This window comes from Silene latifolia, chromosome X, assembly GCF_048544455.1.
Source record: "Silene latifolia isolate original U9 population chromosome X, ASM4854445v1, whole genome shotgun sequence".
Taxonomy (NCBI): Eukaryota; Viridiplantae; Streptophyta; class Magnoliopsida; order Caryophyllales; family Caryophyllaceae; genus Silene; species Silene latifolia.
The window spans coordinates 75,956,429-75,969,616 of NC_133537.1; the positions used below are offsets into that span (position 1 = coordinate 75,956,429).

Sequence of the window (13,188 nt, forward strand, 5' to 3'; positions counted from 1 at the left end):
CATCAGCTTTTTCCATTTCAATCCTGTAAATAAAAGAAACTAGGGAACAATATATATCACAAATATATAAGAAGGAATGAAATTTAGCAAGATAAAATTTTATAACTAACCAAATATATAAATTAGTCTTAAAAATGAATCCTACAACATGAACACATCAAAGTTTTAGAATAACACAACTAAAATAAGAGTAAAATACTTCAAACAAAGAAAAATCAAATATAAGTTAACACGGAATCAAAATAATACTACGCATCATTCATCTCTATTGTGTTCTTCATCTTCATCTGCTTCCATCCAATCCCATAATGTATCATCACGATCAGAGATATCATCATCAAAGTTATTAGTGTGTGTCAACACCGTATTTGCATCAGAAAAGGCAGGGTCAATGTCTTTCCTAGACAATACGATATCATCATCGACAGTTACAGGCACTGAATGCATAAATTCATTCTGTTCACTCAAATGTGATACAGGTCCAGCATTTTCACTGTCAAAATCATAGACATCTCTTGGAACTCTAGTCATTACATAATGAAGCCCATCTATAACAGGATCTGCCACGTAAAATACCTGATTCACTTGGGATGGCATGACAAAAGGATCATCGACCGAACAAAATTTGTTCACATTTACACAGATCATGCCATATTCATCTTTCTCGACATGATACCACTCACAGCGAAACAAAACCACACTAAACTGTGACCAATAATTGAGCTCAATTATTTCTATAATCGCACCATAATAGGTTACCTCGCCATCAATAGGATTTTGGTCTTTAGAACTAGAAAAACTAGAAGTTAAAGCTGATAGAGTTACACCACTATTTTGTGTCTTGCAACGAGCATCCCGAGTTTTAGTGTAAAACTCATAACCATTGGCGTAATATCCTTTATACCTCTTGGCTGTAGGACTAGGCCCTTTTGCGAGCCAAAATATTTTTTCAGGCACAGTTTCATTAACTACTTTTTCTTTCAACCAGTTGGCAAAGTCATGGCTATGGTTTTGAGCACGTTTCCATTTGCTTTTCTTTCGCTCAGAGTTCACAAAGGCTTCGTGTTCTCTGGGGAACAATTATAAACACAACATTAACGGTTAAAAAAACATGTTTTTTCAATTTTTAATTTAATTCACTAACAAGATTGATAAAAGTTACTTACTTTATATATTGATCCACCTCATTACCGTACGTATTAAAAGGGCATAACGATGTGCTTGTTCTGAGACCTTTGGACTTAATGTAAACAACTTTCCAACTCTCTGCCTTTTCCCTCCCAAAGGATGACCAACATTAGAAAAGAAAGCATTGTCTAAATCTTTAACATCATTAGCCGACAATTCATTCGCCTTTTGTCCCCACTCCTTCATTCATGTATCGAGAGCAGAAGTTCATACATTCCTCAATTAAATAACCTTCTGCAATAGATCCTTCAGGACGACCTTTATTTCGTACATAAGATTTCAACTTGCATAAATATCTTTCAATGAAAAACATCCCTCTTCCATGCACAGGACCCCCAAGCCTAATTTCCTCCACTAAATGAATCGGCAGATGCACCATTATGTCAAAGAAGCTTGGCAGAAAAAATTTTTCAAGCTCACACAATATTTCAACAATTTCAGTTTGCAAGTAGTCAAGTTCTTTAGGTGTAAAAACCTTACTATACAATTTTCGAAAGAAATTGCCCAGTCTAATCAAAGGAATGGACACATGTTTTGGAAGGGTTCTCCGCACAGCAACTTGTAATAAATAGTGCAGGATGATATGAGCATCATGGCTCTTATATCCGGACACTTTCTTTTGCACGCAGTTTACACACCGTGAAATATTAGATGCAAAACCATAAGGCAATTTTGCTGATTTCAATACACGACAGAAAATATCTTTTTCTTTTGGAGACATAGAGTAACAAGCTTTTTGGAAAATAACCTTCTTTTTATCATGTGAAAGTTGAGGATGCAAGTCTTCTTTAATTCCCATATCTAAAATGTCAAACCGAGCATTTGCATGATCTTTACTCTTTCCAACAATATCAAGTAAAGTTCCTAGCACATTGTCAAATACATTTTTTTCAATATGCATTACATCAAGATTATGTCGACACACATTATGTCTCCAGTATGGCAAATCAAAAAATATGGACTTTTTCTTCCAAGGGGAATCATTGTTTTTTGGTTTCTTTTGTTTTTTTCCGAAAGAGTTCACAAAACCAGATACCTCGTCTAACACATCACACCCAGTTAAGGGTTTAGGTGGAAGTCTTAACTCAACCTTACCATTGAATAACCTCTTGTTTCGCCGCCATGAATGTTCAAGATCTAGAAATCTGCGGCCACCCACGTAACACATTTTTCTGCTATGTTTTAAATAACATGAATCAGTTTCATGATTACAACTAGGGCACGCAAACTTACCCTTTGTTTTCCATCCCGAGAACATTGAATATCCGGGAAAATCACTTATTGTCCAAGCCAATGCAGCATGCAATGTAAATGTTTCGTCCTTAGATTTATCATATGTTTGAACCCCTACAGTCCAAAGATCCTTTAGCTCCTCAACCAGGGGTTGCAGGTATACGTCGATGTTATTACCGGGACCCTCAGGTCCTGGAATGAGTAATGATAACATAAAATACTCTGGTTTCATAAACATCCATGGTGGCAAATTATAATTGATTAACACAACAGGCCATGTACTGTGAGCAACACTCATTGTCCTAAATGGATTAAATCCGTCGGAAGCTAAACCTAACCTCACATTTCTAGGTTCACTAGCAAATGAGGGGTATAGAGAATCAAACTTTTGCCAAGCTAGCCCATCCGCGGGGTGTCGTAAATACCCATCTTTTGGACGTTCATCGGCATGCCAAGTCATAAATTCTGCAGTTTTTGAACACATATATACTCGTTGTAATCTAGGTTTTAGTGGAAAATACCACAAAACCTTTTCTTTGGAATTTTTCGAGTCTTTTTTGAGATTGATTTTCTTCACATGGTTTCCACTTAGAGGTATGACATTCAAGACACTCATCAGCTTGCTCATTCTCTTTCCAAAATAGCATACAATCATTAGGACATGCATATATTTTAATATAGTGAAGTCCTAAGTCCTTAACAATGTTTCTAGATTCAGTATAGTTAAGAGGAATCTTTGCCTCTGGAACCATTTCCTTCAAAAGTTCTAGAAGATCATTAAATGCGACATTGCTAATTCCATGAAGGGTCTTAAACAAAAGCAATCGTATCAAGAAAGAGAGTTTAGAAAATCTTTTTGACCAGGGTATAACTCTTGTTTGCCATCCTCGACCAACTTATAAAACTTTATAGCTTCATCATTTAGACCATCTTCTACCCCAGTAGATCCCTCAAACCCATTTCTAAATGTGTCATTTAACAATTCATCAGTATTGTCCATAAAACTCACCCCTTCATCTAGTTTTTCAATGAAAGGTTGAGTTTGCAATGGTTCCTCACCATGGAAGATCCACTCATCATAATTTTCAACAAAACCAAATGCTTTTAGATGATCAAAGACCTCATCTCTCCGTAACCAGTAGCGATTTTTGCATCGCTTACATGGACATCTAATCTGACCTCCTACAACAACCTTAGAAAATGATGCGTTTAGAAACTCAATGACCCCATTTTCATACTCGGGCAATCGCCTAGGTAAATGCATCCAACTTCTATCTGTCCTCATCACTTTATGGCTGGAATAATATTTGAAACGGGAATAAATTATTTATAAATAATGATAAACTCAAGTAAAAACTACTCCTTTATGTGTATCTCAATTAAAAAATACTCCTTTATGATCAATTAGCCGAATTCAATTATTTGTTTCAATCAAGCTCATACTACAGGCACTTCATTCATTCTGTTTACAGTGAACAGAGATAATTTTGACAGGATTAAAATTCATTTGCATCAACCATTATACAAGTCATAATCACAACCTTTATGATCAATTAGTCGAATTCAATTATTTGTTTCAATCAAGCTCATACTACAAGCACTTCATTCATTCTGTTTACAGTGAACATAGATAATTTTGACAGGATTAAAACTCATTTGCATCAACTATTATACAAGTCATAATCAAAAAATTATTCATCCAAGGAATTTTGAAATCAAATATCAATTTGCATCAACCATTATACCGTCTTATACAATCAATTTCACCAAACAAGACAATCGCACACAATTAAAATTCATCCAGGATTAAAATTCATTTGCATCAACCATTATACCGTCTTATACAATCAATTTCACAAAACAAGACAATCGCACACAATTATTCATCCAAGGAATTTTGAAATCAAATATCAACTCATATAATTCAACAATTTATAAGAAACAATTAGGCTTCCAATTAAATATCGTAATTCAATGTGAATATCATATATCATACCAATCAACACAACTGAAAACCCAATTCGATCAAAGACAAATTATAAAGAACAGTTCTGATAAAAAAAATTGAATATTACTGAAATTACCTGAGATAAAGCCGATTAGAGACTATGAAGGAATCTCCACCAATTGAATTGAATCAGCGTGCTGTGTATAGAGGGTATATGTCTTTGATCGAATTAAACCTAGAATTTGAATCAGCGTGATGTGTTTTGATGAGGGTTTATGTGACGATTGGTTTAGAAGATGACAGTGTTATTTTTTTATTTTTTTCATTTGACCGCCAAAAATTTCCGCCAACATTTGAGGTAAATGCAACGCTTTTTTGTTTTTTCTTTTTTTCTTTTTTTTTTTATTGAAGAAAATACTACAATTATGTAAAAGTGTTGCGGTAGACTATATTATGCAACGTTTCTTAAAAAAGTGTTGCAATCCTACCTATTTTGTCTAAGATGCAACAATTTACAAAAATGTTGCAAGTCAAGTGTTGCTATCGCTTCATTTTGTAGTAGTGCAAGAATACGAAAGGGATGATACATTACATATATAGTCAACTGGTCCACACATATCGGTAATGATTGGCTGGCTAGAGTTTGACATTACTGTCGTGCGACGGTGGTGACCAGTTGATCCCTTGAGGTCACACCTAAAGGACGATCCCCTTAATTGAAAAGGTTAATTAATTGTATATCGATACAGATTAATTAATTCCTTAAAATTGAACAAATTATCATAAGAGAGAAAATGACATCTTATTATAATGTGATTAAATGAGATTTTATTTAGTAATTTAAGAAGTTATATTACTAAAATTAATCGGTGTTTGCGAAACACGCGAGAAGAGAATGATAAGTTAGTTATAATTACAAGATATTGTGAATTATACTAACTAGTAATTAAATGACCATTTTATGAGAAACTAATTTTATATTACTAGTCAATCTGTTAAATATGATTTATTTAATTTATAAATGATATTTAATTTGTTAAATATGCATTTTAAATTAAAACATGACATAAGACATGTCACATGTCACATGACATACAATTGTACAATTGACAAAAATAAAATGGACTCGATATTACACACATAAACCGAAATTGGTGGGCATTGTGAGATGTTTTGTCTTTTTCCATTTGTCTTATTCATTTGTCCAAATTGCATGATAGTGACATGACAATGCAAAAGACTTACACCTATTTGTCTTGTGAAGAGAAAAAGAAAAATAATCATGGTCTATTACCACTAGAGGCCACCGGTTTTTGTGAGCATTATTAGAGAGTTTTTCCTCTAATTTTTACAATTCTCTCATGTTCTAAGAAAACACAAAAAACTTCTCTCTTGTTCTTCACAAAATTCATTTTTGTGAATCAAATTTGTTTAAATCAAACACTAATAATACTAGAAGTAGTATATGAGTATTAGTAATAGATTTTAAGGTAAACTACATTACAAACATCTAGTACATGTTTATTTGTGGGATTAAGGGATGGTCTTGGGTGCAACTAATTGGAGGGCTTCTATTATGAAGTCATGAATGTTCATCCAATATTGGAAAGCTCAAGAACTAACAAGAAGGAGATCTTGTTGGTGCCCATTTGACCGAAATTTATTTGGTGAGAAATTGATTTTCTTATCTCTTTTGTTTTAGTTTGCATGCATAAGATCTAGTAATTAATTTTATGACTAAATTAATTTGAAATATATAAGAATATGTAGTATATGATATATAGATTTCCAACAGTTATAGTCATGAAACAAATGAAAACATAATAAAAGAGGATTTTTACACCCTCATACTTACATTTTTGGTTATGGCGAGTGACCGACGTAAGTGTAACCACTCGTTTGATCGGAAAAAACTCGGTTTGAAACCGTTTTGGTAAGTAAAAAGAGTGTTTTAAAAGTTTAGTGATGGTGTAGTGGTCGAAATGGCCGGTCAAGTGATTTAATGCACGATGACGGTACCAAACAATGTGTAAGGCTCGTGTTTACGATCGGTAGGTCGTAAATACGCGTCGGGTTGTGACTTAAGAAGTCGAGTCGAGAATTTTAAGGGAGAAAAGAGGGGGGCGGACACTCGCGTAAATCTTAAATGGGTGGCATTTGAGGGGTATTTATAGGAAATGAGTGGTTGTGTGAGTTTTGAGCGACGTGGTCATCTGGGCTGCTCAAAGAGGCGCGAGCCACGTCGCGGTTCTTCGAGTTGTGTTGTCACTTTCACAACAAACGCAATCATGATTTGTTGTATCCTAGGTTTTGTAGTCACATGTTTGGTACTTGACCATTCATGCATCCGGGAAAACTTAAGGTAGAAGGTTTGAAATGTTTGGTTTTTTGTGGTTGACTCGGTTTGACTCGTTGTTGGAGTCGGGATTTGAATTTTTGAGTCGGTTTTTGGTCCGGTGCCGGTTTTGACTCTAGTTAGTGTCATTGAGACCCCGTCGTCGTGCATTAAACACTCCAGGTATTTTTAAAATGTTTTGAAATGTTTTATTTTCGAAATCGTTTTATGTTTTCCGACGTAAAGTTGTAAACAAACTGTCGATCAAACGCCGCGATTCCAAAATATGTTGTAGTTCGATAATCATCGGGTGTTTAATGGAGTCTCAGCAGATACTGGGTATCTACAGAGCCCCCACTTTGACTGAGGCTTGGACAGGGCGAAAGTCAAAGTAGAGCCCCAGTCAATCGAAGATTACAACCTGAGAGACCAAGCGACGTCGAGGCGGCTCGAAAGGATTCGGGCCAAGGACCTGCCGTCGGGAAGGGCGACGCCAAGGCGACTCGAGGGTACGAGCCAAGGACCTGTCGTCGGGAACAGTTTAGAGTCTTTCGACTATCCGTGCGGGTCGTTTAAAGTCCGTTAGACTATGTACAAAGGCTCGCCAGCCATAAGAAGGAGTCATACCTGACGCATCTTCGGATATGTCCTCGCATGTTTGCGGATAAAGGCTTGCCAGCCATTGGCAAGGAAATGTATTCGAGGCATCTTCGGGATCTGTCCTTGGACGGTTGCGGACAAAGGCTCGCCAGCCAATGGTAAGGAAATGTACCTGAGGCATCTTCGGGATCTGTCCTTGAAGGGTTGCGGGCAAAGGCTCGCCAGCCAATGGTAAAGAAATGTACCCGAGGCATTTTCGGGATTTGTTCTTGGACGGTTGCGGACAAAGGCTCGCCAGCCAATGGTAAGGAAATGTACCCGAGGCATCTTCGGGATCTGTCCTTGAAAGGTTGCGGACAAAGGCTCGCCAGCCATTGGTAAGGAAATGTACCCGAGGCATCTTCGGGATCTGTCCTTGAACGGTTGCGGACAAAGGCTCGCCAGCCAATGGTAATCGATTAATGGATCAAGGGAATAGCCGCGTCAGATGGGCTCGTTTGAACGTAGCGAACTCGTGATGCCGCCGTGAATTTGAATGAGAATAGCCGTGTCAAAAGGGCTTGTCTTGAAAGTGGCGAACTCATGATGCCGCTGTGGAAATAGCGAATTTGAATTTTCACTATCACTGTTTTTGAAATGAGCGGGTTCCGCGAGGAAGCCCCCTGCTGGTATTTGAAGGAATAGTGAATTTGGAATTTTCACTATTAATTGAAGTGACGGTTTATGTGCCGCCGTTGACATTTGATGAGAATAGTGGAATTCAATTTCCAACTATTATTTTGAGCATGACGGTTTTAATCGCCGTTGCTTAAAATTTGAAGAAATAGCGGTTTTTGAATCTTCGCTATTAGTTCTGAAATTGAAGGAAAATAGTGAATTTGATTTCACTATTATTTTTGAAGTTGGCGATTTTGATCGTCGTTTGCTTGAAAATAGCGAATTTAAATTTTCACTTTTGGATTGGAGTGACGGTTTATGTGCCGTCGTTTAAAGCCTTCGAAAATAGTGAATTTGAATCTTCAGTATTTGTTTTTGTGTTTGAGAAAATGACGATCTTTAATATCGTCAAATGAAAATTCGAGGTTTGTTATGTGGAAATTAGGCTAAAGCCCAAAATTCGCTGAAAAGGCAAGGGACGCCTGATTGAGGCGCGAGCCACCTGGCGAACCAAAGGGGCTTCCCTTTTTTATGTAAAAAGACGCGAGGTTGGACCGCAACTCATTCGTCATTCCGCCTTCTTCATTTTCGACACAAAACCTGCGAAAATCGCCATTGAAGGACCTTTACTAGCTTCCACTTTTGCCATCATCAACAATGTCATCTCAAGGTAAGTATTTCCTCTTGAACACATTCAAATTTGTTGATCTTTAGCTTGATTGAATTAGGGCGGATTTTACCCTAAAAAAATCGAATTGGGCGTTTTTGATTGAGCCCATTTCGAGTGAAATTGATGCTTGCATTAGGTTAGAAACCTGTTTAGAAGTATGGGGGTGCTTTTAGTTTGCATTTTGATCCCCGTTCCCGCCCCCTATGCTCGAAAAACGTGAGTGAGGTGAGAAACCGTATCACTTCACAATGCCAAGTTTATTTGCTTGGGTCGTGGGTCCCACTAGGTTGCATTGTAGTTGGGAAAATACGTATTTGCCATTCATGGACCTTCGTTGGGTATTTGTAGGCAAAATTGGATTTTTGCCTTTTGTGACGGTCTTACGTCTGACAAAATAAGCGTCTGTTTGGGCTTGAATTGAGTCAGTTTGCCTTGAAATGGACCTCATTGGTAATTTAGGTCACCTTGAGGCGTGATAAAATAACGCCTGCCTTTTTGCGGTCGTTTTTGAATTTTGACCGGTTTGGGCTCAAATTAGCGTATGAATTGCCTTTTTGAACCGTAGAAAAATATCCCATTGTGTCGGGAATGTATTTTGGGTTGTTGGCGGGCCCTGTAGGGGTCTTTAAATGCCGTTTTTTGGTTTGACTCGTCTTTTGCTTGAAAAGAGGGGCGAGTCGTTTTTGTTTGTTTGTTGTGAATGGTTTTATTTGGTTGGATTTTGTGCGAGATTGCCCTAGTTTTGTATTACAGCTTGTGTTTTTTTTGGATTTATCCATTTCATGCCGTCATAATGCCGAAATTTTGGCTGACGTTTTTTGTTTGTGGGAGAGTATTTGGGACAGACCGGGTCTGTTGCTGCGACTCTAGAGGAGTTGTTCGGGATGGGCCCGGTTAGCACTCCGGTTAGCACGCCCGCCGTGGTTGTGGAGGACGTCACCAAGGGGGGGAGACCTCCTGAGTAGACTGCTGGGGCCACAGGGGCTGTCGAGGAGCGTGAGGTGCCCGTTGTTGGGGCCACTGTCACTGGGAGAGCTCAGACTGGGTCTGAGGCTGGTACCTCCGGGAGGAGAGTTTCTTCGAGAGAACGTCGTCCTCAGGCGACCATACGGTCGTTACAGAACGTGGCTAGGGTCGTTGAGCTGGGCCCTACTCACCATGTTGAGTCTCGTGGCCATAAGAGGCGGAGAGCGGAGACAGCCGAGGACGTTGCTGACGTCGCGAGTTGGAGAGCCAGGCGAGTTACGGCCCCGCGGGGGTTGCTTTTACGGGCGGCGCCTGACTGGGCTGAGGGTTTTTAGGGCAGCCAGATGTTGTTTCGACTGGACAGACACCTCTCTTACCGTGCTCACGAGGGCTTGGTGAGTCGTGTTTCCCGATTGAATTTTATCATATTTGAAGTGTCGGGCCTGAATAGGCATTCTGATGTTGTTTGTTTTTTATTTCAGGAGATTGGCACCATGAGGACTTTCTCGGGCTTCTCTACCTGCTTGGGTTTCTACGACGTTCACTGAGCCGGGACGAGGACGTTGATAGAGAGGTCGGCTTTTGGGCCGTTGGTGGCCGCCTGGCGAGACATTCACAGGTCTTCGATTAGGGCGAACCTGTGTCTGATCCGCGCCATGTTGGATCGGTACTAGGATACAACGTCGTCCTTCCACATGGAGTTCGGGGAGGTTGGCGTGACCTTAGAGGACTTTCCCATGGTATCCGGCCTTCCTTGTGGCGAGTTGCTCATTGAGTTTACCGAGACGCCGGAGAGAGTGTCTTCTCCTGCGGTCACTGCTTTGATCGGTACTGCTTTGCCGGAGCCTTCCGACGTCACTTCGTACTTGATCGCGAGGTCGCATGTGAAGGACCACTTCTCTGGGAGGGTGGCAGGTGCTACTCCGGCGCCGTTGGCGAGTCCAGAGGCAGAGGTTGAGGCCGACGCGAAGGAGGCGCGGCTGTGGTTGTGGTACTTCCTGGGTGCCATGTACTTTGGTGACAAGGGTGAGCGGTTGTCGACCAAGGTGCTTCCTCTCCTCATCGACCTTGACACTTTGGGTCGGTTTGACTGGGTTACGCCGGCTTTGGCGAGTTTCACTCGGTACTTGCACGCGGCGGTGCGTCCGGAGACAGTGGGAGCGGGTAGTGCTCCTGCTTTGGGTTGTCCCGGCCTCATCTTTGAGGTACGAGTTTTTTGTGGTGGTTTTTTTTTATTTTGATTTTGGCAATTTTTTGAGAAATTGACTGATTTGTGTTTGCTGTGTTTGATTACAGGCTTGGTTATATGCTTACTTCACCCCTCTGTGTCCGGGGACTACAGACGGTGTTCGCTCGGCTTACCCTGCTGTGAGGGGTTGGACGGTGGCTCGGAAGAAGTCGATTAAGTCGACTTACGAGGACTGTAGGCGTCGCGTGAACAAGCTTCGGGTTGCTGATGTAAGTTCTTACTATCTTCCCCTTCTCCTTTATAGAGGTAGATAGAGATATGATGATTAAGTAGCTTATGAAGCCCCCAGTTAGCTGAAAAACTTTGTTTTGAATGCAGTTTGTTGGGCGGCCTTGGGAGCACTACACGGGTGTACCGGCTGCCATCAGGGAGCGTTTGTGGCCTCGCAGCTCCCTGCGTCTGTACTTGGAGACGGCGATTGAGCCGGTTTGGTACCTGGGCGAGCGTTTAGTTCGCCAGTGCTTCACCGAGACTTTCGTCGTGCCGGTTGACCTGCCTAGGTTGTTGTTCCAGGAGTCGACCCCTGATGAGGTTGAGGAGCACCTTCACGGTCAGGGAGGTGAGGAGCTGTTGCTGCGGGACGTTGACTACGACACCATCCGGTTGTCGAGGCTTGCTTGGTACCCGATCCAGGTATGTTTTCCTGTTTTCTTTTGTTTTCATTGCCTCTATTGATAGGAGGGTTTGTCATCTTTCATGTGGATTCAAATGGTAGGGAGTCGACCCGCTGATGAGGACTCAGCCCCCAGCTTTCCCGACGGAGACCACTTTTTAGGGGCAGAGTGGCGAGGAGCTTCAGTTGCGCTTACCGGAGCCCGCGGCGACCGAGGTGACCGATGCTGGCATGGAGTGGAGGTTGATCGTTCTGAGGGTGAGTTCCTGACTTGAACACTTTCCCCAATTACACTTTGCCTTACATTGTATTGAAGGACATTTTTGTTTTGTAGGTGACGACTGTTAGTCACCAGGACTTGTGGAGGATGGCTAACCGCTGGAGGGGGCTTGCTGGTGACCTGGCTACGAGGGAGGCTCGGCTTTCTCAGGTACCTTTTGTGTGCTGTTTTTGTGTGTTTTGTGTTGTATTTCGTGTTTTTAGATCTTGAGGATCTGTTATCGTGTTATGTAGGGCACTGCGGATCCGGCGGAGCTTGCTCGGGTCCGTGTTGAGTTGGAGGCAGCTAGGTCGATGATCGAGGCCCAGGGGTTGGGGATCACTCGTCAGGACCAGGAGTTGAGGCGTCGTGAAGACGAGCAGCGGAGCCGAGACGCGGAGATTGCTTCTCTCAGGGCCGAGTTGGCTGCGGCGAAGGAGCTTCGCGTCGTGATGGAGCAGGAGACGCTGGAGAGTTCTCCGGAGAGGGAGTCTGAGCAGGTGGTGGTGTCTGCATTGGCGGCGACTCCTAGTAAGACCAGGACTAGTCCGACGGGAGACGTCGAGTAGTTGTTGTAGTTTGTCCGTGTCTTGGACTCTTGTTTGTACATATTTATATTTTGCGTGAGGCGGTTTGTATATATGTGTATTTGGATTGTGGTTCATTTTGTGATTTTTGGCTTTTTGTGTTATGTTTCGGAGGAGCGTTGTCGGCTGTTGATTCTCCTTTTGCTTTGCACTAGTTCCTGCGTCGTTAGTGTAGAAAACAAGCAACAGATAGCACATACGCATAAACGTAAACACGTAGAAGCATTTGATTGAAAACCAAAATTAACCAAGATGACTTGAAGTTAAAATTGAAATTTTGAAATGAATTCTGAAAACTCCGTGACAAATCGTCACGTTCGGAATTCAAAAGGAATTGATTTGAAAATTTGAGCAATTAACTCGTGTCATGAATTAAATTGTATCGAAATTATCGAAATTGACTCGAAAAAATCAAACTCAAACCGTCAGGAAAGAATTTTAGAAAAGGATTTTTGCGAGAATATTTGATTTTTAGTTTTTGAGGTCAAGACTCGAATTTGTGAGTGCTTGAATTTTTGAGGAAAATTGACGTCGTGTTATCAATCTTCGATTTTGATTTTTAATGGGAAATTGCGAAAAAGCGAAAAATTTTCGGAATTTCGACTGACATGGAAACGATCAATCGCAGATCGGGGCGACTAGCCCTTCCCCCCTTAAAAAAAAAAAGAAGAAAAATCCGTATGTTTAAAGCTGCGTCATGGAAACCGTGTCGGATTTCGTAAAACGCAAAATATCCTGAATCATCCCGAAGAGGCGCGAGCTTCCTGGCGGGAGGTTTGAGGTGTAAGGAGAAAGCACAAGTTGAAAGAGACAAGTGAACAGCGGGAATCCTGGGGAAGGTCCAAAGAGGCGCGAGCAGCCTGGCGATGGAAGCCGACTCTCC

General features: G+C 41.1%; 1 protein-coding gene across 1 annotated transcript; it reads right to left on the bottom strand.

The window, feature by feature from the left end:
• Nucleotides 1-255: 255 nt before the first annotated feature.
• LOC141617636 (uncharacterized) lies at nt 256-2,881 on the bottom strand. The gene is made up of 3 exons (XM_074434809.1): nt 1,460-2,881; nt 1,184-1,368; nt 256-1,069 (listed from the first exon to the last, which is right to left on the bottom strand). Exons 1-3 carry the CDS (start codon nt 2,879-2,881, stop codon nt 256-258), a joined length of 2,421 nt encoding a protein of 806 aa, XP_074290910.1.
• Nucleotides 2,882-13,188: the final 10,307 nt, after the last annotated feature.